Genomic DNA, 24,235 nt, shown 5'->3' on the forward strand with positions numbered 1-24,235 from the left:
GACATTGACGAGACGCGACGTGATCCGGTCCGAAAGTATTCAAGACGGGCAAGCACCTGACTCGGCAAAACCCCGGCGCCCGAGCTTGGAAATTCGGACGACACTTCAAGTCATCAAATTCAGTCGGGGTCAGCCACAATCGTGTCAATTAACGAGTGGCATAAATCCACATATAACAATGTATTATCGTTGAGATACATCTCTTATTTACAAGCCTTCCATCCAGAATGGGAACTCTTCGAAAAGTGGCCATTTTGATATTGGTCATCTCCTTTTTCACATTCGTTGCCTTCTTTGGTCGACTACCAGCCTTGCGGTAAGTTGCTAAGTTGTGTTCTAAAACTATCACATCCAGCTCATCTAATGCAGCAATACTCCTATTGGCGCACTTCATAGATTACTATGGATTCATATACCAGCAACTCTCCGGTCATGGGACCAAAGATTGACACAGGGACGTTTAAGCGCTTGGGTGACCAGACAAGCGCACATTCTCTGGAACGACAGACATCCTATTGTTATGGTGAGAGACAGAACTTTTGCTTTGTGTTATTTGCTCTCGATCTCGTTTTTTCAAATGCTCCACTCCCTAATGCTGCAGTGGGGATGGCTGTGATTCTGTGTCAAAGAACCATCTTGAACGTTTCTCCTTTCTTGTTCTTGTCCAAGTCATCTATATATGTAGAACCTTACTAAGCCACATAGATCTTTTTTATCCTTCTCCTCTCGGTATCGGAAGTAATGTTTCTTCCTCCAGCCTGGCAACTACTCAGCACCGCCAGGAAAGTCACTTCTTTCATACTTCTTTCCCTTCCGTACATATTTTTGTGGGCATCCGCTGCTCTGGATCCAGGATATATCGGGCCTGAAAATCACAGTCAAGCAATGAGTCTCTACCCATACGACTTCACGATATTCCATCCTGGTCAGACATGCAACACATGCAAATTGCTGAAGCCGGCCCGCTCCAAGCACTGCAGCATTTGCAAGAGATGTATATCCAAACTAGACCATCACTGTATCTTCATCAATAATTGTGTCGGCTATAATAATCAGAACTATTTCCTCCTGCTCCTTTGGACTACTGGAGCCTTGACCTCCTACGCAACCTATATCGGCTTTTCGATCCTCTCAGACGAGGTCCGCAAGGAGATTCCATCATGGACGATCCGCGGCAAGGGTTTCACTTGGTCACAGTTTGTCAATGTCTGGGCTTGGGTGCTTCAAGAATATACTCGCATCGGTGCCGTCACACTACTATGTCTGCTGACTACACCACTGATCTTCGGACTCCTCGGCTACCACATCTACCTTATTTGGGTGGGTACCACCACCAACGAATCAATGAAGTGGTCCGATTGGCAAATCGAAATGTCAGACGGCTATGCATTCAAACGCTCACTTGCCACAGACCGCCAAAAAGATGAACGCATCGAACCAGCATGGACTCGATGGCCCGTCGAAAGTCAACAAGTCGTTTTGCGAACTGAAGATGGACAGCCTCCCAGAGGACCTGGCGCGATTGGGATTGGTGAGTGGGAGAGGGTGTGGAAGTTGGCAGATGTTGAGAATCTGTATGATCTAGGTTTCTGGGACAACCTGGCTGATGTGTTTCTCCCTGTGAATGGATTCCGAGATCGTGAGGATGCGAGTCCTGAGGCCAGGAGGAGTCGCTCATCGTCAGCTTCAGAGACCGACGCTCTCGTTCCCCAATAATATTCTAGATACAGTACAATACACGAGAGGAAGATCGCCCATCTATACACAATTTGCATAGATTTACAATCCCGGAAATTTACCACCTTATTATTTCATCTTTCCCATCCACGCCGGACGTTGCCAACCGTCCAGATCTATCCACAAACCGGTTCAGCAAGGACATCTAACAACCATAACAGGGGACACACGTACAAACACTTTTTGATGTTAATTTTTTCCTCAACATAGGTTAGTTAGAAAATTATCTGCTTGCTTAATGACTTAAATTCCCGACTCATAAGCATGTCCATAAGGTTTGTTGACTTTCAAGATCGTTCACCCTCACAATGGACATTTCTTACAACTTATGTCAGGAATATGGCATGGCTGCCTTATATTAGTATGCTTTGTATTATTTACCATTCTGAGACAACGGCAGAGGCTGTAATGGAGCAGAAACCGGCTTTAGACAAGATTTATGAATTTGAGGTGGGCACGTGATAATGCGCTTTTAGCGTGTTTGTCTTTTCCCAACAAGTCACGACTTCCTCTTCAGCAAAAATTCTCGATCAACCTGAAGAAGATAAATCCCACCAGAATCACAGGACGATCATCGGCTGTCAGCAATCACCATGGTTTGGAAGGATGAAGAAGATCTGGAGGAGATGTGTGCAAATCTGCGAACTCGGCCTCCGTCACCTGTCCTAACTTGCGAGTCTGGAGTGCTCGTTGAATTGAAAGCGGGGATCATCGCCAGCAAGCTTGTTGGGATATCAGGACCGCCGCAATACAAAAGTGTCGAAGACTTAGCTAGAATTGCATACTGGTCGGAGCTACGAGACCGTCCAGACTGGCAACCCTCAAGGGATTCCTCATCTTCCATTTTCGATGTTACCCCGTCAACTGTGGGAACAAACCACTCGGAGAACGACCAATCACCAAAGCCAAATAGGGCCGAAAGGAAGATGCAAGAAATGTTTGACAATTTGGTTACTCGTCCTTCGTCGTGGTCCGAAACCGATGATGGCGCGAAAATGATGGAAATGAATGCAAAAGACCTTTCCAGAAAACTGCAGCAATTGGTTTCCTCACAGATGGTTGACTCCTCCGATGACAGATCGAGCTCACCTCTGCAGCAACCGTTGAGTACGCCAGATAGTAACGAACACATCTCCAAGAAGCGCAAACTGAGAGCATCAAAAGCTGACGGGACTACACCAGAGGAAGGATCAACAGACAAGAACATGGAAACAAGCGTCTGGCAGCCGGCTCCTACAAAACAAAACAGACCAGGAGATTCTTTTTCGCCGAGTGGGTCGACGAGAAAGGATGACGATATCCACCCATTCTACTGAGCAGCTGTAGCAACCTTGTCACAGTCTGTTGTTCGGATTACACCTTTCAAAGCGAATCATTCGGTCTCGGCCCGTTGGATATCCTCTGATATATCTGACTATTGACGAATAAAGCACAGAAGGCTCCTCGCCTTGTAGGCCAACGATACCGCTATCGCCTCATGTCTCTACCCTTCAGGCCTGTAGTCATCTCAGGTTCATCGGTAATCAATCTTCACCGAGGGTCCGATCAACCGAAGCTGCTCTGGCGATCTGCACACATGTCTTGATATGAGCTAGGAACATCTCAGCAGCCTGTAGCCATCAAGCTTCAGTATGTTCGTCTCCTAGATCTGGAGTCCAAGGTCCTGGACATCCCCGAGAAGCTTTTCATCCCATCTCTATTATTTGGCAATTTTCAGCCTTGGAGACATGCTCGACAGCTTCTAACATGGTGAGGCCTTTACATGTCTTTGTTGAGCCTGGGCGCTGATACAATCTTCCAGTAGGATATCCAAGAGGATCCTGTATCTGCAACATGACGTCACGAATAAAATTCCATGTTCTCCCTGAAAAAACAAACCCATCTCTGGAAACTAAGCAACTATGGCATCTTGCCATCTGGATTGGATCCGACTGGTAAGATTAAGAACCAATCCCTATTCATGACCCCGTTTCCCTTGGCATTCAAACTTTTCTCTGTATTTAGCGAGAATGTGACGCGAGCTAACCCTGTCTTGTTCTCTATAGATGAAATGTCTCTGGGAAGTACCCTGCTGTGAGGCATATACCCAGATGCTCACATAGCTTTAATTTGGATTGGCGACTAAATTCATAAAAGATACGCTTCCAGTCATTTGTCTCATGATGGGTTTAGATGATGCGCTCAAAACCATTGCAAATTGAAAATACAACTTGACACTTTCCAACAACTTTGAGAAACCATCCGATTCCCTGTTGCGTTTGAAAGGATGAATTATGCAGCCAGTCATCTTGAGAAGCGGTCGTCGGTCCAATTTCAGAACCATCGATCTACATGTGCTCTAAATCGCTCGACATTGTGCTATCAGCAATTTCCCTACATCTTTGCATCCTAATATGTGGCATAGGTTCTAAGAAAATTTATTATAAGCTATCGATCGCAAAGAATAAGTTTTGCATTCATGGCTATGATCGGAACATGTGGGGTAGATCCCGGATCCACTGCTCTCTTAGATGTGCTATTCAACATTTGACTAGCCGATGTCCGATCTCCCCAACACTAAGTTCCGGCTATCCTAAAATCCCGCTGTACCCTTGTGTAGATGAACATAGAAGACCCACGTCGCGCTGCCTCTGTAAAAATCGACGCATGACCTGATTGCAGTGACACTACGCTAGCCTCGCTTATGTTTGTTGACTTACAATCTCCTCCCCGCTAGATGCCGGGTGTTGATGTCAACGTGTTCTTGAAAAGATGAGAAATCTCATTTCCCCGGATACTTTTGGTTCTTTCAGGATGATTAGGTTGGATCTCGAGTCGGACAGAGAGGTGTGGTATCGCAAGGTGCAAATGAGCTCGCACCACTTACGAAAGCCTTGTCAAAGTCCTGACCTAGGTATGCACTTGACTTGACAAAAGCTCTTGCAATAATGAGGCTAAATGTTACAGTCCGTCCTGATTTAAAAATACAAATATCTAGCAGTTGTCGGAGTGGTAAGATCAATGCTCAGTTCACGATTCTGTAAATCTCGGGACTTGGCGATGACCACAATTTTATATCGCACTATTGTTGCTTTGCTACGCTGGACATCTCCGCCAGTTTAAACTCGTCTGCCATGTACTTCCAACCGAATCCTCTTCATCCAACGTTCCTGGAAAGACATATGTGCCTGTCGAAGATGTGCTGCTAGTGAGCGTAACCTTTGTCTTCATTGTCAAGGGGGTGTTGACACCGCAAGGAGACCAGACACTTGCAGCATCCGGTATCTGTACGGAAACCGTGTAAACATCTCGTATTGGACCAGCTATTCTTGCTTCTGTTGTGGTATTTTCGAGAGCTTTTGAAATGTTAGCGTTGTGAAATTATGCTCTACAGCGAGAGGTAAAGGCCAGAATGGAATGTCAGAAGGGCAACTCAACCATTCCTGAAGTAATACACAGACTGCATTATCCCAGTAACACCTTTATCAAAAGTTGCATATCCATGGTACGTAGTTTTGGCAACGGAATATTGGAAGTCGGGTGGGTGAGTGATGTTGAATGAGAGATCACATGACGGGCGTCTGTCACTGGCAGATACTCCTGGTCCGATATATGCCTGATATCGGTCAGAAAAAACCGAAAGACTACCCTTGGTAAGCTTGACAAATTGAGCAGCTTTTGGGCAAGTAGGAATACACACGTTTTGCGATCAAGTGACAATGACACTCCTGCAGCGCCATCACGGCATCCGGTGCCTGCTGCGGTGAAGTTCGATATGAAGACTTGATCGCTACTTGGATCTTCCATTTGCCCTGCTACCCTATCTGGGGAGAACATAACAGCACCCACGAATAGTAAGGCAAAGATCCAAAGCATTGTTGCAGAACACGTCGTGGATGAGAATTTTTGTGGTTCTCTCCATACAAAAAGGTAACATGTCACTAAAAGCCTGCCACTAATATGAAAGTAGAAGTTACACCAGTAGATCATCAGCAAGTTTTGTGATATTGAAGTCTTTATAGTTACCAGGCTTTTTGCGATTGATCGGTCTACCATAGATGAGGGTAGTGCCGGCTAGTCGGTAAAGAGGATGGATGCTCAAGGGTGTGACAAGCCTCGTATTCATTCTCGAAATAGTATCAGTAATTTACAAGAGACAGTATTGACGTTGGCCCCATATCAATTCCGTCCCGATGGAAAGTTATTCCAGCGTGACGAGCCGACTCGTCTGATTTACTGGCCGAAGAAGAACTCATCGATAAAAACACCATTCTTCAAGATCAAATTGTGTAGATCAACTGTCTGCACCATGAAGTATCACTTTGAAACCAATTAATTTGCCAAAGCGAAATTCTGTACAGCTATACGACACAAGACTCGGTTTACTCGAAGTGCCACAGGAACCGGTCCTGAGCTTGGCAAGTCACCTTCCAAGTTGGAGAGCCTTTTTATTGCCCCGGACCCCAAAAGAGCTGAATTCTGTCTATATCTTAATCTCCTTGCTTCAGCATTCTCCTGCTACCTATGGTGTGGAAAGCTTTTTGGAACACTAAGTCGATATGTGTGGCAAAAGGGAGTGCGGCACAGACAGATATCAGCTTCCCGGGACCAGCAACTCGGTAAGTTGATGTCTTGGGGAGGTCAAGTTATCTCCATCAGTTCGGTAGCGTTTTCTTCGTATTCAGAGATCTTCATGTGAGTACTACTTAATTGGTTCCTCGCTAGGGTTGGGGGATTATTTGCCGCACTGACGATCCTCCCCGAGCCGCTTGTTTTTGTTAAGTAGATCGCCCAACATCCTTTATTGCCATCGTCTCCTTAATCAAGTCAGTATTTATGTATTTCTTGGAAAACTTGAGTCTCCTGGGTCTGGCGTACGTGGCAGATATGTTTACTTCATGTCGTCTGAGCCACCACTGAGGGCCTGGTATTTCTCTCTACTGTCAATTCACTGTACAGGGAAGTTGAGTAGCTCTGACAAGTTGTGTCTCCATGACTGTCTATATGAACTATATCAAGATCGCTGAGCGGTGGTGACTTTGCAATATTAATTGCCGAATAAGACAAGTAATACCAAGAAGTGCTGAGAAAATACAGCAACCGAATGATTCATTCGTGTGAACTTGACAGTTTTCATGGGGACGAATTCTTACAAACCGAATGCATACTGAGTCTCAGTGACTGGCAGCTTCGGAACGATTCAGCCGAGATGGATAATATGGTGTCGAGCCGTGATGCGTTCCCCGCGTTCGGTCGCTTGGCAGCATGATACTTCTCCATACCCCACGAACCAACATTCCATGAAGCTGGAAGAAATGCGGGACGATTGATCCAATCGAGACTTGAAAGGTTTGCCCAAGCTTCGTCGCCAGTAATGAAGAGTACACCTTGGCCGCTGAGCGGCTTGAGCCCCACCAAGTAAAGGGCAAGCCCCACGTCGACTTCATAGTACTGGATCTGCTAATGGTCCTAGAAAGATCAGGTGAAGGCAATATGACAGAATGAAGGTTTTATGAAATGAGACAGAGGAGTATCATTGCCTTCAAAATGAATCCATATATAAGCAAGTCTTAACAGAAGACAAGAGAAGACAAGTCTTCTGTAGATGACAGTTTCTCTAGCACCAAACGTTTTTTCTGACAGAACCAGATGATTAACCCCCTTCACCCCATCAATAATGCCGTCGCCAACTTTTAATTTACGAGTAAGTACCAAAGTATCTTGAAGGCAGAATGAATCAAGCCGTCTCGGATCACTGACACGGATCAACCAACCAGTGAGGATCAAATACCATGTTTAGAAAACATTATTGATACCCCGGGAAACTCAACACTTGGCTGCATACTTGGCAATGCAACTCCAATGCTGACGAGGATTTCTCTCAATACTGGGGCCCCACGATTACTTCTTGGCTGCTCAAAGACCGGCAAATGTCGAGATCTTCAAGTCCAATTTGCCGACAAGTTGTGCTGTACCTGTAGAGTGCAGATCATACATATAGAGTAACTGTCCCAACAAATCCAAGTCCCAAGCGTGGAGCTTGACTTCGAAAATAAACTTGACGACAACAAAACAATACAAACCATCATGGCGGAGCTGAAGGATACCATTCCCGCAAATCGCAGAGTCTTTATCGCAAATGCAGTTGTTACTCTAGCCTCATTTCAATATGGAGTTGACTTTGGGCTGATCGGAGGCTTGCAAGCCATGAAAGGTTTCCTCGAAGTGTTTGGGTTCCCTGCACCAAAGACGCCAAATGGCTGGAACCTCACCACTGAGCGCCAACAACTCATCTCTTCGCTTATGACACTTGGAGCGTTCCTCAGTTCAGGTGGCGCTGGGTTCCTGGCTATCAAACTTGGGAGACGCCACTGTTTATGGCTCGCTTGCCTACTATGCTGTGTTTCAAACGTTATCATGATGACCACTGAGGACATCATTGTCCTTTACGTTGGACGATTCATCAACGGTTTAGCGAATGGTCTGTTCATGACTTTTGCTCAGCTGTATATCCAAGAGAGCAGTCCTGCAAAATACAGAGGTCTTTTCTTGACGGCCTTTCAGTTCGGTACATCTTTTGTGAGTGTCAATTCGTGCGTCCCCTTATTGCCCACACTGACAGTTCGAAGGGAACACTGGTCGGCACCATTGTTGACTGGGCCACGGCTAAGCGACCTGGAAAATCCGCATACTTGATCCCACTCGGCATAATATACGTCATCCCTGCGTTCCTCACAGTTGCACTATTTTTCATCCCGGAAAGTCCTAGATGGCTCTTGTTGAATAACCGCCGCGAAGAAGGAGTTAAGTCTTTGGCAAGATTGAGGCCAGACGGCGCGGATGTCGAAGACGAAGCAGCTGTCATTGTAGCTGCTATCAATAAGGAGAAAGAGCTCAGTAATGGCATTGGCATAATTGATTGCTTCAGAAATCCTATTGATCGGAGGAGGACGATTATTGCGGTTGCAGGTGTCACCTCACAAGCAGCTACTGGTTCCATGTTCATCATCGGTACGACATTTTAGACCTGCAATCAGCAGTTTGAAAGGATGAGCTAACAATCTTCCAGCATATAAAGCATACTTCTTCACTATGGCCAAAGTCGCAGATCCCTTCGGAATGTCCTGTGTTTTGAGCACCATTGGTCTCTTGGCCTTGATCATCAACTCCTTGTTCGTCGTCCGCTATGGTCGTCGTCGAGTACTCCTGATGACCGGCTTGTTGGTTTGTGGTATCTTACAGTTGATAATTGCTGTGGTTTATGACAAGAATCCTGGCACTAAGAGCACTGGAAGAGTGATTGTAGCTCTCACGTCGTTGTACATGTTCAGCTACAATGTAAGTCTATCGGGTCTTTTCTGCACCGGATATGCTAATAAATCGTCCAGGGTATGGTTGCACCATCTGCTTGGCTTACCGGCGGTGAGATGCCATCTCAGCGTCTCCGCAGTTACACATTTGGACTTGCTGCGGCCATCGGCTTCTTCATGGCTTGGTTGACTCAATTCACTGCTCCATACTTCATTAATCCAATTGCTCTCAACTGGGGTCCACGATACGGGTACATTTGGTTCCCATCGGCTACGGTCACCGCAATCTGGATTTACTTTTATCTACCCGAGGCGAAAGGCCGTAAATTGGAAGAGATGGATGAAATGGTAAGCGAGCCCTTGGTAAAATGTGGCTTTGAGCATCAAGTTGCTAATTCTTCAAAAGTTCGAGCACAAGATTCCAGCACGCAAGTTCCGCAAATATGTCTGTGTCGGTCCATTGCGCGCAGAAGAGAAGCTGAGTAGAGTTGCTTCGTAAGAAGAGACTAAGGGAGAGTGTGATGTCAGAACCCAATCATTCATTATCTAGATTTTGACGCTGATGTGTAGCAGGGAACCGTCCAGACTATTGAGGTAGTACCTAAGTGAAATGTAATGGTGTAGAAAAGCATTCAAATCCACCATCCTAGCAATCATACTCTATGAAAGAATCTATGCATCAAACCAAGGAAGTTCAGTCGCTTAAACAGAATCAATTGATTTACGTATCAGCTCCGCAAACTCTGAAAACAGAATTCGGTATTCCATAGAACTGATGTTCAGAACTCTATGATCGTAAATCAAATCTTCAGCCGCCCGACAGAAGAATTGGAGAATAGTACAAGGTGACATATGGTCCCTTTGCCACCGAATAAGCGAACGAGAGGTAAGTATATGAGGCCTTGGCCGACCCCCCTTCACTTGTCTCACTACGAGTAAATTAGCCTTCAACTTGCCGAGGAATCAAATTGCAAGCAAAACATCATACCTAATTTTCTGAAAGTCGTCATCAAAAGTACTACCAACATCCCAGTTCTCGGACGTGAAGTAGCCCGAAGGGCGACTCGTGATTTCCTTGTCCCTGAAAGGACAAGTCCAAGCCGGAATATACAGCTTGACATCCGGCATCTCTACACCCGGAACAACTTCGAGTCCAAGAAACAAGAATGCTGGCTTGAGATTCATGTTCTCCGTGCCATCAAACAAAGCTACCCAGAACTTCTCAACCGCTTTCAGGCCTTCGTCGATCTCGAAACCACAGCGACGGCCGCCAAGCGTGAAGATGTTTCTCACGTTTGCAAAGGATGAAACATTCTCTTTGACGTATAGCTTTATGCGTGCTTTTGACGGATCAATGCAATCAATTGCTACCATCTCGATACTCTTTCCATGTTCTTCGCCGCCTAGGTTGGAGACGACCATCGTGTCCGAAGATTGCTGTGGTGTGGGTTGTTTGGTGTCAAGAAACGCTTCAATCTGAGACAAGGCTGAAAAAACCGATATTGTTGGTGAATTTAATTTCTTTACTGCCTCGATGACACATTGAGTGTTGGTTTTTCCGGACAAGCGAGCTCGACGGTGAGGGAAGAGGTAAGCTTTGAGAATTGGTGAGAATTGCTCGAAGGGCAAATCGAAGGCAAGAAAACATGTTGGAGTTACTCTTGCAGGTGGTGACAGTTCTTGAAGACATTCAATCTCTGGGTTGGACAGAAACAACTCGAAGGTAAAGTGCTTCCACCATGTTGTATTGAGGCTTGGACATAGCTTCGATGCTGCCAAGGATTCCACGAAGGAGAGAGGATGAGCTTGATTCAGGATATCCGAGGCTGTGCCCGCTTCTCGTCCGACAGGTTCAAGGGTGAATCGGATTTGCTGTTTGTCTCCTTGAATATTCCAGGACGGCTCGAAAGGCGAGTGCTCTTTGGTGAGATGCGGTGTCCAAGTTGAAGACGGGCTAGGTTGTGGGCCGAGAGAAGGAACAATTAAATTATTCAGGAACGCTAAGTACTGGCCATGGAGTTCTACTGGATACTCAGCTGTAGAGAGCAAGTTCTCAAACAGCGTTGTGACTTTGCCTCTCCAGAACGTGTCTGCTGTTGGAGAGTAGGATCCATTTGCTGAAGCACTGTACACAGAACGGTCATGGCCTTCTGTCGAAAAGTGAGACTTTCTCACAGTGTTTGTGGAACAGTGGTTGGCCGAAATTGTTGTGATCGTAACATCTTTTATTGTGGCACTGAGGTCTGGTTTATGCAGCGAGGAGCTTGTTTGAAGGGGATCTGTGTGCACAAACCCAGGGTCGGAAGCCATGAGAAACCAAATGGCTCAATCCAGGATTTTCGAAGTAGAAAAGAAATAGATGGAGATAGGAGTGAGCTCAAGATCCTCGAAGTAGCCTCAAGGTGGGGAAGTCGCTATCGGAAAGTTACTTGCATTGACGTAAGCCTGATGCCAGGAACACCTTTTATAATCGGTGAGGTAGCAACAATTAACGATTCCGAACACAGCTCATCAAATTAGACAGTTTTCCTACTAGCGTACACTGCTCAGGCTGATCCATTCTCTCGGGCGCAAGCAGTGGCGGCGCGCTGAGTGAAAGGTCGGCGCTCTTGAATGAGTGAAGTTACGTTCGTTGGGCCAATCATAATAGATTCCGATATCGATATAAAGATAAGACAGGCTGGGTTATAATAAAGCACATCTCGCATCAAGATCATGCTCTCAGGTAAAAGTTTAAATGGACACTTGGACACGATTGTGGTGGTCAGACCCTTGAAATTAGTGCATGGCGCCTGAAAATGAGCGTTTTTGAGACGTTATCCAACAATAGTGTCAAGTTTCTCTTTGTGCTATATGGTTGCAGCTCTATTTATCTGAAGGTTGTGTTGACATTATGAACGTCCTTTGCGTCGGGCATCATGTGTGAGACCCGGTTTCTCCCCAGAAGATCTCGTTTCGATCAGAAAACAGTTGCTCCAATCTTCATTCTTCAAAGCAAAAGTGACGTATCAACCTTTGCGATGCTAATTTATATTAGTCAAATATCACAGTTCGCATAAAAGAAAGTATATGAGCAGATCTTCCAATGCCTTCGTTCGCTATCACCTAGCCAGCATTATTGTCTAACTGTGCTGCTGCACGCCAAGCCACGAGAGCTTCAGCTGAAAGAAAAGCTTTGGTGGCTTCAAGTCTTGCGTCTTGATCGTACTCCACAACAAACGTGGCGGTGTGATACCATCGATGAAGTGATTCGCCAGCAGCTCAGAGATCGTCACATATGAGGTGGAACAAAGTGTGGTTTTGTACCCTTTCGCTTAGAAAAAGCAAGTTGAAGTGGTAAATAGAGCTGCAGGCGTCCGTCAAATTCAACTGCCCCGAAAATTCACCAAATACCCCATGTACGACCTGGACCAAAACTTCGAGACAAACGCTATTGAAAGTATAGCCATCCATCGGGAATTCGCTATGAGCATTTCAGATTCCCTTGGTGGAGAATGCACATTTGCCTTCACCTTACCTTAGGAGGGTCCTAGGATGAACCGGAAATCCTTGAGAATGTCAACAAGGGTCTAATAACTATCAAATACTGCTTGCTGATCCTCAATAGATCACGCACCTCTAGCGATCCCAAAACCGCCCTTTTCCTTCAAGGCCGGATTCCATTTGTAGAACCATCACGTGATTTACCCCTCCCCCTTTTCTTCTTAGCCGAGCTTGTTTACCCGGGAACCCCCAGACAGGTTGCGACGTCAAAATCATGACTCGAAGGTTCCCAACTGGGTAGAGAGTCTAAAGCCATAGGACCCTGGGTTACCACTCTGCTGACCAAGATGCAAACACTTACACAAAAATGATCAAGCTCATTCCGGCATTTCTCGTTCTGTCACCGACTCGGGACATCTCCACCCCATGTTGCAACGGTAGATTTCCGTTACATTTCCCCAACTCTATATGCAAGTGTTGCTTTAATATTTTCCGGCAACATGGATGAATACATCATTCTTGGCAATTACGTCCAAGCCGTATTCTCCACGTTTGCAATTTGGGGGTAATTATGTTCCTTCCTGGCAGAGACTCTAAGCATATTTGGATGATGGTAATCTTCGGCAGTGGTGAATACTACCATAATGGAAGGTACTATATAACCACCGCGGTTCCGAGAAATGTTTCCCGAGTCAGAGAGTAACTCGTGATTTTCCCTAATCTTTTCCTCCAAAATGTGGTTAAAGTTTTGCCCATTAGAAGTTCTGGTCTTGGTGATTGTGTCATTATGTCACTTGGTCCGAGCAGCAGATGAGTACGACTACATCGTGATCGGTTCCGGACCAGGCGGTGGTCCTCTCGCAGCCAACCTCGCAAGAGCAAATTACACTGTGCTCCTCCTCGAAGGCGGCGACCAAAGCAACGGAAATACAGGCGGGCAATATCCGCCTCAAATCACATGGGATTTCTTCGTCAAGCACTATGACGATGAAGCCCTGACCCTGAAACACAACTTGCTCACCTGGCGACTTACCAATGGAAATTATTGGGTCGGTAATAAGAATGTGCCTACGGGAGCGAAATTGCTGGGTGTTTACTATCCTCGAGGTGGGACTGTGGGAGGGAGTTCGATGATAAATGCGATGGTCACCTTCCTTCCCAGTGAGAGTGATTGGAATTACATCGCGAATTTGACCGGTGACAAGACATGGAGGTACGCTCGTTGTTTATTTGCTATCCCAAGAAGGCTCCTAAATTAACGATCCAATCCCAGCCATGCAAACATGATCGATGTCTTCACCCGCATCGAAAAGAACAACTACCTTCCCAAAGGTACACCCGGCCACGGATTCAATGGCTACTTCCAAACCAACCTCGCCAAACCCACATCTCTACAAAACCCCGGACTCGCCGTAATGCAAGCTGTCGCCTCCTCTCTCTCCCTCGACCCCTCAAAGGTCCTCCAAATGGTCACCAATGACTCCAACTTCCTCGACCCCACCCGCGACAAACAAGTCGGCATCTGGGGTCTCCCCTCACACACTAAGACCAACGGACAGAGATTCAGCTCAAGAGATTATATACTCGATACGATTAATGCAGGGTTCCCGCTCAAATTAAGCATGAACTCGCTTGCTACGAAAATCCTGTTCGAAAATTCAACAGCTTGTGGTTCTAAGCCTAGAGCGACAGGTGTGGCGTATTTACAGGGGAAGAGCATCTACGCTGCCGATCCTCGATTCTCAGCTTCAAACAAAGGCACACCTATGACCGCCACAGCCAGAAAAGAAGTCATCATCAGCGGCGGGACATTCAACTCTCCCCAAATCCTCATGCTCAGCGGCATTGGGCCCGCCGACCAGCTCAAGAAATTCAACATCCCCGTCCTAGTTGACTCTCCAGGTGTAGGAAATAACATGCAAGACAACCAAGAGGTCCCCGTCGTAGGCATCACCAAACAATCCGGGTCCGGGTCACCAGGTGGCTGTGTCCTGCTCAAGACAAAACATGCTGTGTACGATGAGCGAGATATGTTTACCTTCCAAGGACCATTTGTATTCCGTGGGTTCTGGCCAAGCAATCAGAGTAATTCCGCTCTGCCAAACGACAGGGCAGGCTCGTACGGGATCTCGACTGTGAAGATGCATCCGCAGAATCGGCTTGGCACCGTCAAATTACTGAGTGCTAATCCTCAGGATATGCCAGAGATCAATTTTAACTTGTTCAAGGAGGGACGGGAGACTGATATGGGAGCTATGAAAGATACGATTTCTTGGGCGAGGAAAGTTCATGCTAGCGTCAAGGCGCCTGTTGGGCCTTTGACGTCGATTGAGCCGCCGTGTAAGGGGACTCCTAATGCGGATGGTAGTTGTGGGATTGATGACGAAGACTGGATTATTGGGCAGACTTTTGGACATCATCCTACTAGCACTTGTGCGATTGGTGGTGATAATGACAAGAATGCAGTTTTGGATTCGAGGTTCAGGGTACGAGGAGTGGGTGGACTGCGCGTTGTGGATGCAAGTGTGTTCCCTAGGATCCCTGGAGCTTTTCCAGTTGTTGCTACGTATATTGTGAGTGGAAAGGCGACGGATGTGTTGTTGGAAGACGCGAAGAAGGCGGATCAGTGTTGAGTTGGTTAGCCTCCAACAAGATGCCAAGTAAATATTGTACATAGGATGCTCAATACGACGGTCATTTCCTGTTTACACTTTTCCTCGCCAGCTCGCTTAGAACTCATCTTCTTCCTCACCATTCCTCAACGCCGTCAAAACATCCTCTCTCATCTCCTCACTTACCCAACTCCAATCTTGTTGCCCTCCCATATCTTCTCCCATAATCTCATACCCCAACCCCTCACCCCCGCTCCAAACCGCCACCAATGCTCTAACAACCCACCTCCTCACCCCATCCTCCCTCTCCAACTCCCCAAAACACCTCTTCAATCCCTCCTTCTCCACCTTTCCAATCCACTCCCCTCTCTCCAGCCTCCCTCTAATCTCTCTCTTCAAATCCTCCCGTCCGAACCCATCTGCGAGGAAATACAGATCTAGAAGTTCATTTACATCTCTTTCCTCACACTGTCGCTCTTCCTCCTCCTGGCGGGCTTCAAATACACTTTCTAAAAGTTTTGGCGTGTATTTATCTGAGTAGGAATCTAAAGGTGGACTTGGATATGGTGTTAAGACTCTGGTTGTTGTCTTGGGGAGTCTGATTGGTATCCTGAGACGCATTTTCTTAGGTGCGGAGGGGGTGATGAGGCGGATTGTGATGCGTTTTTTGTCTGCTCTGTTAGGGTGATGTTGTCAATAAGTTTCTTCTGTGAGGAAAATATTCTGTACGATAATTGGATGAAGAGAGAGGGAAAGAGAACCTACTGGGGAGTCTGTGGTTCATTGACAATATGTTGTGGCGAAGGAGGTTCATCCGTGTATTTCGCGCACACTCGCTTACACGAAGCAGCAGCAGCAGCTACACAAGCTTCCAGCTCGAGAGACTTCCGTTTGCGTGTGGTGACCATGATTTTGTTTGATATTTGGTTGGTAGTGATTATGTCTGCGAAGGATAGATATCGATGCGTTTTCTTGCTGGTAATCTCAAGTCTCACTACACTGTATTTCACATCCTCTGTCTCTCGTTGTGATACTTCCCCTCTTTATACATACCTCCCCGTTCTCCCATAATCAAAATAAACACAAGTACCCGCCAATCACCTCACACATAATAAGCCGCAATGCACATTCGGAGCCTCAGATTTCCCCACATATTCTTCGGCTGGTCAAACCCTGACCCCACCGCATCTCGAATCCTCCACCGACGGCCAACATCACCCAACCAAGTACACTCGGCCTCTTATTCCTTATTTCACGGAAGGAGCCAAGTTTGTAGGTACAGTGTATTATGCTTACTGGGCGGGCAGCCGTCGCATCCTCTGGCAATCTTACTTATGGCCACAATACTCAGCCACACAGCGCATCAAAACACGCCGAAGCTACCCAAAAACACCGCTGCGCTACCCAGCCAGCTGCACATTCTACTTTCATACTCCGACACAACAGTGAAAACAAAACAAGTTAAACTAAAAGAGAAATTCATAGCTGAACTGAAAACCTATTTTCTACGCAATTGGACTGACATCCATGCTTTAGTCTAATTTCGTTCTATGCTTACTCCATACCCATGCCAACGCCGATCCCACAACCCATAATCCGGGGGTATCAATGCTCCCTCTCCACAAACCATAATCATCTCCTCTTCAATCCGATATACAAAAAACACCGGCGCAATGCCTTTTCAAGTCCCTAAATGCGCTCGATCATTCCGATCCAAGAACCATCCCTCTCTTCCTCAATCCAAGTTCCTCCCCTGTGTGCTCAACGCTGACCATTGGCTCACTTTCTCTCCCCTCCTGCTCCCCCTGCCCCTCCACTAGACACAGACCCCGATCCAGAGGCTACACCCTTACTCAACTGCAAATTCTGAAAAGCAGACTCCAGCTCCCTCCGCTTATCATCCACATGCCCTACAGCACTCGGCAACGGCCTCTCCTCCTGCCTCACACCACCCGCCGCCGCGGCAGCCGCAGCAGCTTTAGCTTCCGCCTGAGCTCTGGCGGCAGCTTGTGCCTGAACTTGTGCCTGCTTGACTGGTACGAGCTCCTTGACGAAATCCTGAGCCTCTTTACATCCTTCCATGAGAAACTTAATAGCAAGCGTAGCTCTCTCTTTCAGATACTCGTTATAGCCATCATACACACAGCAATTAAGCAGCGGCATGATGCCCTCATGACTCAGTAATTGATTCTGCACGATCGGATTGCCAGGGCCATTGCGTCTCGCATTTGTCGGTGCGATGAGCGAGGTAAGTATGATCAGGATCTGAATCTTAATACCCGACCAAGGGAACTTATGAGGTGTATCGTGAAGTGGTGGTTGAGGATGTGGATTTTGGGCGTTGGGGAGAGGTCGCTCATCGAGTGCTTTGCGAGCGACGCCTGCCTCGAGGGCTTTAAGGAGGGCGATGAGTTCGTAGACAGTGTCCCATTCTATGAGGAGGTTACGCATTTCTGGAATCTCGGCGATGACGGAAAGGAAGTCAAGGTATTGGGATAGACCGTCTTTGGCGCGTTCCATATCCCAGAGATCGACGGGGAAATCGCTGTGGTGCTTCTTCTGTTGACGAATCTGTGCTTGAGCCCAGATTAGAGCGAGGCAATCTGGGACAACGCGAGTGCGGAAGTATCCGTAAAGAAAGTGGATGAGCTTCGCGTCTCGATTGTAGTCCTTGACATCGTCGTAGATGGGGCTATCCTTTCGAGCCCTGAACATGTAGGTGATAAGGCGAAGTAGAACTGTCTGTGCTGGCGAGACAATGTCTTTCAAGATCCGAAGAGAATTCCATGCATAAGGCAGCAAGGCGTTATGATGGAACGACTCGATAATCTGTGCGGTGATCTGGAATATGAACTGCTGATCCGTCTGTTCCCACACAGCAATGAAAACCAGCAGCTCTCTCAACAGATTCTTGCCACAGTCCAAAGCCAGAAACATCTTGCATCTCGTCTTCTGCAAGTTCTCTCCAGCAGGGGTGAGACCAGACCCCATAGAATCGACAATGCAAGCTTTGACCGTCATATGCAGAGCCTCGATCTGTTTCGTATCCAGAATATTCGGAATTTCAGTGAGCAAGCCACGAAGTGGGCCTTCCGCGTACGAATCATCATCATCCTCTTCGTCTTCCTCGTCCTCTCCATCTTCTCCATGAAGTGACCGATCATCAATGTCCTCATGCACACTTCCATTTCCATGCTGATGCTCATACTGCTCCTCTTCATAGTGATCTGGATCCTGCCCTCTAGGCATATATCGATGCATGGCATTCTCTTTGCAAGCAGCTGCACGCTCTTTGGCATTTTCAACCGTCTCCATCTGCACGACCCAGCCATCGAAGTTGCGATCTCGGACTTGCTTCCACCAGATATCGATCTCGTGGGATACTCTGGCATAAAGACGATCCTGCTCATACTTGTCCTCCAAATCCGGCTTCCAGATTGGGGTTGTTGACTCTTCTGTCTCAGCCGGGACATCGTCATCTTCTGGCTCCGGTAATGGTCCAGGTGTATATCCAGTTTTGACATCAGCAGAATATTTATCAAGCAGCTTTGCTGCAAGTGGATCCTTCCGGTTATGTCGCCTGATCCAATTCCTCACCTCCTCGTGCACCTTCTCCACATTCAGGTCATCAGGTGGAAGTTCGTGGATAGCATCATTCTTCAGATCTTCGTCGAAGAGCATCTCGAACCAAAATGACATCTTGAACCGATCATTACCCATGGTCCAATTATGGGTGTGTTGTAAGCAGGTAACCAGCAATTTTTTGTCTGCGTCTCATCAGCACTCATTCCTTACTCTAGAACCAGGAACCTACAAAGCTCCGTGATCTCATTCAACTTCTGCCTCCTCGAATCATCCACCGTCTCCCCATCATATCCTTTACTCGTAACATTCACACACAACACCACCAGCTTCTGCACCGCACGGTCAAATCTAACAGCGGCACAAATCTCTTGCGCCGTATCCTTGATCGCTAACATATTCCTACTGATGACCAGGAGATTGTTCAGATAATGTAAATCCTCGCGCAGCGCATCGTAGTTCTTGAGGATCAGATCTGCGGATTCTGAGACGTCATGGCCGGTCCGTAGACTGTCTGCTGTGTCAATGCTTTTTAGGGACCACTTTTCGAGTGAAGGGATGGCGGTGTTGAAGATTTTTTGAAGGTGCATCCAGATATCGACGTTTTTGGCCAGTGTTTCTCTGAACTCAGTGGGTTAGCATGTGTACTTGTAACTGCATGTTTGTACCAATCCCGAAGTCTCCCTTCCCACCCGCTGTACACGTTCCTCCTTTCCATCATTGCTCTTCTCTCAGCTGTTAACCCCTCTGTTACTCCCCTCCTTACCTCTCTCCCTTTCCTCGGCCCTTCCCCCAAGAAACACCTCAAAGAAACACCTTCCCGAAGGGCAAAAAAACTCACCTAACCTCCGCCTTATTCAAACTCAAATCCAACGTCCTCGCCACCATCTTCTTAACCTCCACCATCGCCTTCATCAAGTACTGGCCCGGCCTCTCAAAATGCAACTCCAGCGTAACCAGCGCCCCATTGAAATTCCTCTCCTCCTCCGTCTGCTCGTTCTTCCTCTCCCGCATCCTCTCCATCTCCTTACTCGTGATTCCATACCCGCCCATCCCTATCCCTATCCCGCCTAACCCCATCCCACTCATACCAATGTTCATGCTATTCCCGCTGGAGTTGGGAGAGCCGCCGTTGTTGTGAGGATGGGAATGAGAGTGTGGGTGTGAGGTATACGGGTTGAGGGTGTCGGGGAGGATGCTCTCTCTGTTTGTGCGGTAGGTTTGTGAGCTCTCGTCCCACCAGGTGGCGAGTGGTGTCTTGCATTTGCTGCAGATGGTGGTAGCTGTGCGGTGGGTGGGGAGCAGGTGGCCGCATTCGATGCAGTACATGGTTTCTGTTCTAGGCTGTGCTCCCTGTCTTTCCCGTCTTTTTCGTGGCTGCTATATGCGTTGGGAGATGAGAGGGGAAGAGGGAGTATAGCGGGTGCAGGTGTGTTGCTGGGAGGGAGGTGTATGGGAAGCGCGGAGGACTGAGGGGTGTTGGAGTGGAGGTCTGTGGAATTATTTTTTGGTTCTGACGTTGATGCCCTGCCGTTCCGCTGGGTCGGGTCATGGACAGGGGGCGTTGAGCTTCATCCAATGAGGCGGTGGTGGGGTCCATAGCTTCCATTCAGTTTAAATTGCTCTCCATCTCTCCAAAAGCGAGCTATTAGGAACGATATTTGGATATTCCTGAAGCTTGTTTCAGTCATGCATTTGGCTCAAAAACAGGTCGAGGAACGAATAGAGAGGCAGCACAATAATCACAGTTTAGAGACAGACATTATTTAGCCAGACCAATTGTACAATATGTTCTACCGACTTTTAAGCGCACCAGCTACAATTTGTAGCCTGGTACTCGCTGCCATACGCAGCTTCTGTCTGGAACATCGTATACCCAGCCCCCCTGTGAATAACCATATAATACAATTCACCCTACTGCGTCCCATTCCGTTGATGCATGGAAATATGCACAAATCCATCGAATCATACCGAGCAAGCAATGCCGCCAAAAAAGCACGACTCATCTGAACCCCGTCCACCAATCCCTTACGCATGTACATCTATCTCAGCTTCCTCCCTCAGCTCCAACCGCAGCACTTGATCCCTCCTCACCACCCTTCGCCTTCTTCTTGCGTGTCCTCCTTCGCTTCTTCTTGACCTGCTCACCAGTCACTCCAGCTCCATTCACGGCATCTTCGTCGGGAGAACCACCCTGTGCATCAGAGACATCAGATGGGACCTTTGAACGTGCTGGAGAGGGGCTGGGTTTGGGCTTGGCCACAGAGGTAGTCTGGTAGTTACCATTCTGTCGCTGCTCCCTAGACCCGGGTCTCTCTCCAAGCCTTGTATCGTCGCCCGAGCTGGTCGTCTCCAACACCACCTTTCGTATGCCGCCAGCTTCGATGATGTTTTCTGTGATGCTGCCGCTTCTTGCTGGTCCTTTCTTCTTGGGCACACTACCAGCGGAGTGGAGCGATGTAAGGGTGTCGCTACTCCTCTGACTCTCGTGGCTGTCTACTCTGATCACTGGTTTGCCAGGTGAATCTGGTTGAGATCTCGGCCTGATGAGTGGCTCGTTCTCATCGTTCTTGCCATCATACTGCCGGCTAGCAAGCCTGCCTTGAGATCCAAAAGAACCATATCCTTGCTGTAAAGCATGAACACCGTCACTCGCCTCCTTTCCAGCGGATTTTAATAGACCTTCACCCTCTCCACCCTCTGGTGCAGGTTCTGGATTGTCAAGATACCGCTCTCCGTTCGGGGCTTCGTGAACGATGCTCGAGTCTGTCCGAGAACCTGATCGAGGTCTCAAGGCAGACTTGATCTTTACTGTATTGTAACGTGTCGATTTAGGTCGACTTGCCAGGTTTGATGGTCCGAGATGTTTCAAATGTTCGCGCATATCGTTCATATTGCCTCTTACAGCAACCGTATTCCCATCCATCCCACTAGATGCCCTCCGAAGGAATGTAGTCTTGGGACTGGTTCCATAATTTGCGGTGGTTGCCGCTTCACTGGTGTTCTCGCCAGCCATTATATTCTTCACGGTTGGTTGTTGCTCCTCTGCGAGATCAATGAGGCGACCCTCAGGCATGTGAACAATCGGGTTTTCCGCTACGCTGCCTCTTTGAGCTCGTGCCTTTGGTGCTGGAGCCATCCGTCTAATGGCTTTATGCACATCAATATATACATCCGATTCGTCGATGATTTCCCTATACTTCGTTAGTCACAGAATTTGCCAAAGATATGATTCTACGCACTCTCCAATGAGCTCCTCGATAACATCCTCCAGTGTAACCACTCCTATTGCACCGAAGTTCTCGCCGGGGTATTCCGAGACCATAACCATATGTGACTTTCCTTCTTGGAAGAAGTTGACGATATCGAGACAGCTGGTTTCTGGTCGTGTCTCTGGTAGGGTGGCCAAAGCAAATTCGCTGACCTTCTTGCAATCCTCTGGATCATATGTGATCAAAATCTTGACAAGGAGCATGCCAACAAAATTGAGCTTATTGCCTGGCTCATAGATGGGGATTCGAGAATAGCCAGCGCTGAGTATGTTATCCATGGTAGACTCGTCGAGAACGGTATCCGCAGACATTGTGAACACATCCTCCATCGGCGTCATGATATCTCCCACGGCCTTCTCCTTCAGATCCAAAACGGCACTGATAATAGTAACCTCATCCTGATTCAACCGTTCCGTGGGGCTTGAGCCCAGAGTCTTGTGCAATGTGACCAATGTCTTCAGCCCCGACTTCTTGTATACTGTGCCGTGGTCTTGTCCCAGAAGGTAGTCGAGCAGCTTCGCAGTAGGCCAGGCAATCGGTGCCATAATCCACATCAACCAAAGCACTGGAGGTGCCATATACGCGCCAATTGACAGACCATATCGTACGCAGATGGATTGAGGAATAACTTCGCCGAAGATAACTACTTACTGTTAGCAGGGCTTGTGAAATTGCCACTAAACATACCAATTAAAACCGTACTGCCTAGAACAGCAGGCCATCCTCCTCCGAGTGACCGATCCAGCACAATGGGCAGAGTTTCGTTGACAATGACATTACTGAGCAGCAATGTCACCAGCACCCAATGCTTTCCCTTCTGCAGCAAATATAGAACCTTTTGCGCGTGTCTCTGTTCCTTTCCTTCTCCAGACGTTGCGATGACTTGGAGATACACACCATCCTGTCCCATTAAGCTGCAAACACACAAAATCAGCTTCCAATTCCCCTCCAACCATCGCAGACCGTAACCACGGGGAAAACTCACGCAATAGTCAATCCCGCAAATGCACCACCCAGCAAGACCAGTATCGCAGCTACCGTCAAATATAGCCAGAGGCTCGGATCCTTCGCATCTTTCGGCTCGTCGTCATCCTTCAGCAGACCCAGAAACTCCTTCACCGGCGCAGCAGCCACATGGGAAATCTGCGCCAGTACGAGCAGAAGCACCTTCGCGACACCCTGGGCAGCCGGTCGACGCGCACTCGGAACGTGATATGATGATTGCCGTCCAGCAATCATGGCAGATTTCGAGGCCATGGTCCGTCCTGTCGCGAGCGGAGCTTGAATTGACAGCTGCAGCTGCTGTCACCAAAAGGAAGCAGACAAGCAACTGTGGTCGGCCGGTTGATTGGTCTGGGACGGGGTGGGTTCGTGGTCTGCTGTGTTGGCAGGCTTGGGTTTGCAGGGTCTGCAGGTCGACACGCGGAGAATGGTCCTGGCGGCCTTGGACACTGGCAACTGCACAAGAAAGGAAACGACGACGACGACAACGGCGTGGGAGAACCACTGCGACCGTTGGGGAGAAAGGAAATCGAGGAGTGAGGGCAGCTTTTCCAGGGTTTGCTGGAGCAGTCTGCAGTGGGCAGAGAGTGGTCAATGAGGTAAGGGAGGTCTGTGTCTGTGTAGCTGCGAATATTAGGCGAGCGCGGATGTTTGAATGACGATATCTGTGGCGTGAGGGTTGGAGCTTCCACAACAACAGGTTTCAATAGCACAAAGACCAGATAATTTGTTTTTCTCTTTTCTTTCAACTGTCTATTGATCACTCTTTCTCTCATGATATTGCTCATGACAATATGCACAACAGAATCTCATTGTTCTGGAATATCTCGGCACCTGAGCTGAGCAAAGCAGAGATACCAAACAAGCATCAAGGGTCGGAGCTAACAACGAGTGGAGCAACTAGAGTAACGCAACGGCCGGCTCACGTCAAACTCAATTGGCGTGGAGAGGGCTGCCAATTGAATCGGCTTCTTTTTTTTTCTGTCTTGTCCTACTCAGCTTCTTTGCCAACGAAGTCTTTTCTGACAGCATATCCAGATCTATAAGAGTGCTATTCGGATGAAATGAGACGTTGACGACATCCAGACACCAAAGTCAAATCGGATGGGAAATCCAAAACCAAATCCAAATCCAAGACTCAAATTCAATTCAAGATGGACCAATCCGGAGCTGCTCTGCAATATCCATCCAATATAATAATACTTATGACGAACAGTTCAAGAACAGGTATCTCTATTGTATAATGCTGAGTGGGGCA

At 47.7% G+C, this 24,235-nt stretch overlaps 8 protein-coding genes across 8 annotated transcripts; 4 read left to right on the plus strand and 4 right to left on the minus strand.

Moving 5' to 3' along the window:
* Positions 1-35: 35 nt before the first annotated feature.
* On the plus strand, positions 36-1,716 carry SWF1 (palmitoyltransferase swf1; the record flags this gene model as incomplete). Its single annotated transcript, XM_058505242.1, has 2 exons — positions 36-316; positions 370-1,716. Exon 2 carries the CDS (start codon positions 742-744, stop codon positions 1,714-1,716), a length of 975 nt encoding a protein of 324 aa, XP_058359799.1. The 5' UTR covers positions 36-316; positions 370-741.
* Positions 1,717-2,330: 614 nt separating this feature from the next.
* Positions 2,331-3,053, plus strand: ONS95_011616 (uncharacterized protein; the record flags this gene model as incomplete). The annotated part of the gene is made up of 1 exon (XM_058505243.1): positions 2,331-3,053. One exon carries the CDS (start codon positions 2,331-2,333, stop codon positions 3,051-3,053), a length of 723 nt encoding a protein of 240 aa, XP_058359800.1.
* A 3,896-nt stretch (positions 3,054-6,949) lies between these two features.
* On the plus strand, positions 6,950-9,732 carry ONS95_011617 (uncharacterized protein). Its single transcript, XM_058505244.1, has 7 exons — positions 6,950-7,420; positions 7,494-8,295; positions 8,346-8,727; positions 8,786-9,054; positions 9,105-9,374; positions 9,433-9,549; positions 9,600-9,732. Exons 2-6 carry the CDS (start codon positions 7,804-7,806, stop codon positions 9,523-9,525), a joined length of 1,506 nt encoding a protein of 501 aa, XP_058359801.1. The 5' UTR covers positions 6,950-7,420; positions 7,494-7,803; the 3' UTR covers positions 9,526-9,549; positions 9,600-9,732.
* Positions 9,733-9,822: 90 nt separating this feature from the next.
* Positions 9,823-11,336, minus strand: ONS95_011618 (uncharacterized protein; the record flags this gene model as incomplete). The annotated part of the gene is made up of 2 exons (XM_058505245.1): positions 9,823-9,955; positions 10,015-11,336. 2 exons carry the CDS (start codon positions 11,334-11,336, stop codon positions 9,835-9,837), a joined length of 1,443 nt encoding a protein of 480 aa, XP_058359802.1. The 3' UTR covers positions 9,823-9,834.
* A 1,907-nt stretch (positions 11,337-13,243) lies between these two features.
* ONS95_011619 (uncharacterized protein) lies at positions 13,244-15,142 on the plus strand (the record flags this gene model as incomplete). Its single annotated transcript, XM_058505246.1, has 2 exons — positions 13,244-13,722; positions 13,783-15,142. The coding sequence occupies 2 exons, from the start codon at positions 13,244-13,246 to the stop codon at positions 15,140-15,142; spliced, it is 1,839 nt and encodes a 612-aa protein (XP_058359803.1).
* Positions 15,083-16,321, minus strand: ONS95_011620 (uncharacterized protein). Its single transcript, XM_058505247.1, has 2 exons — positions 15,887-16,321; positions 15,083-15,797 (listed from the first exon to the last, which is right to left on the minus strand). The coding sequence occupies exons 1-2, from the start codon at positions 16,027-16,029 to the stop codon at positions 15,239-15,241; spliced, it is 702 nt and encodes a 233-aa protein (XP_058359804.1). The 5' UTR covers positions 16,030-16,321; the 3' UTR covers positions 15,083-15,238.
* A 278-nt stretch (positions 16,322-16,599) lies between these two features.
* On the minus strand, positions 16,600-20,340 carry ONS95_011621 (uncharacterized protein). The gene is made up of 3 exons (XM_058505248.1): positions 19,545-20,340; positions 18,936-19,324; positions 16,600-18,888 (listed from the first exon to the last, which is right to left on the minus strand). The coding sequence occupies exons 1-3, from the start codon at positions 20,030-20,032 to the stop codon at positions 16,901-16,903; spliced, it is 2,865 nt and encodes a 954-aa protein (XP_058359805.1). The 5' UTR covers positions 20,033-20,340; the 3' UTR covers positions 16,600-16,900.
* A 91-nt stretch (positions 20,341-20,431) lies between these two features.
* Positions 20,432-23,682, minus strand: ONS95_011622 (uncharacterized protein). The gene is made up of 4 exons (XM_058505249.1): positions 22,961-23,682; positions 22,663-22,889; positions 21,946-22,618; positions 20,432-21,897 (listed from the first exon to the last, which is right to left on the minus strand). Exons 1-4 carry the CDS (start codon positions 23,230-23,232, stop codon positions 20,751-20,753), a joined length of 2,319 nt encoding a protein of 772 aa, XP_058359806.1. The 5' UTR covers positions 23,233-23,682; the 3' UTR covers positions 20,432-20,750.
* Between the last annotated feature and the right edge of the window lie 553 nt (positions 23,683-24,235).

The sequence above is a fragment of the Cadophora gregata genome (genome assembly GCF_030347475.1).
Source record: "Cadophora gregata isolate MNR1 chromosome Unknown scaffold_5, whole genome shotgun sequence".
In the NCBI taxonomy this organism is placed as follows: Eukaryota; Fungi; Ascomycota; class Leotiomycetes; order Helotiales; family Ploettnerulaceae; genus Cadophora; species Cadophora gregata.

Excerpts from the sequence above, each read along its gene's own strand:
- ONS95_011617 (XM_058505244.1), top strand. The coding sequence starts at position 7,804 with ATGGCGGAGCTGAAGGATACCATTCCCGCAAATCGCAGAGTCTTTATC. Across the intron at positions 8,728-8,785 it reads TGGTTCCATGTTCATCATCG|CATATAAAGCATACTTCTTC; the intron begins GTACGACATTTT and ends ACAATCTTCCAG. Across the intron at positions 9,375-9,432 it reads TGGAAGAGATGGATGAAATG|TTCGAGCACAAGATTCCAGC; the intron begins GTAAGCGAGCCC and ends ATTCTTCAAAAG.
- ONS95_011620 (XM_058505247.1), bottom strand. The coding sequence starts at position 16,029 with ATGGTCACCACACGCAAACGGAAGTCTCTCGAGCTGGAAGCTTGTGTA. Across the intron at positions 15,798-15,886 it reads AATGAACCACAGACTCCCCA|AGCAGACAAAAAACGCATCA; the intron begins GTAGGTTCTCTT and ends TCACCCTAACAG.
- ONS95_011621 (XM_058505248.1), bottom strand. The coding sequence starts at position 20,032 with ATGTACTGCATCGAATGCGGCCACCTGCTCCCCACCCACCGCACAGCT. Across the intron at positions 19,325-19,544 it reads TTGAATAAGGCGGAGGTTAG|AGAAACACTGGCCAAAAACG; the intron begins GTGAGTTTTTTT and ends CACTGAGTTCAG. Across the intron at positions 18,889-18,935 it reads GAATGAGATCACGGAGCTTT|ACAAAAAATTGCTGGTTACC; the intron begins GTAGGTTCCTGG and ends GATGAGACGCAG.
- ONS95_011622 (XM_058505249.1), bottom strand. The coding sequence starts at position 23,232 with ATGGCCTCGAAATCTGCCATGATTGCTGGACGGCAATCATCATATCAC. Across the intron at positions 22,619-22,662 it reads AGGCAGTACGGTTTTAATTG|TTATCTTCGGCGAAGTTATT; the intron begins GTATGTTTAGTG and ends AACAGTAAGTAG. Across the intron at positions 21,898-21,945 it reads ATCGAGGAGCTCATTGGAGA|GGAAATCATCGACGAATCGG; the intron begins GTGCGTAGAATC and ends AACGAAGTATAG.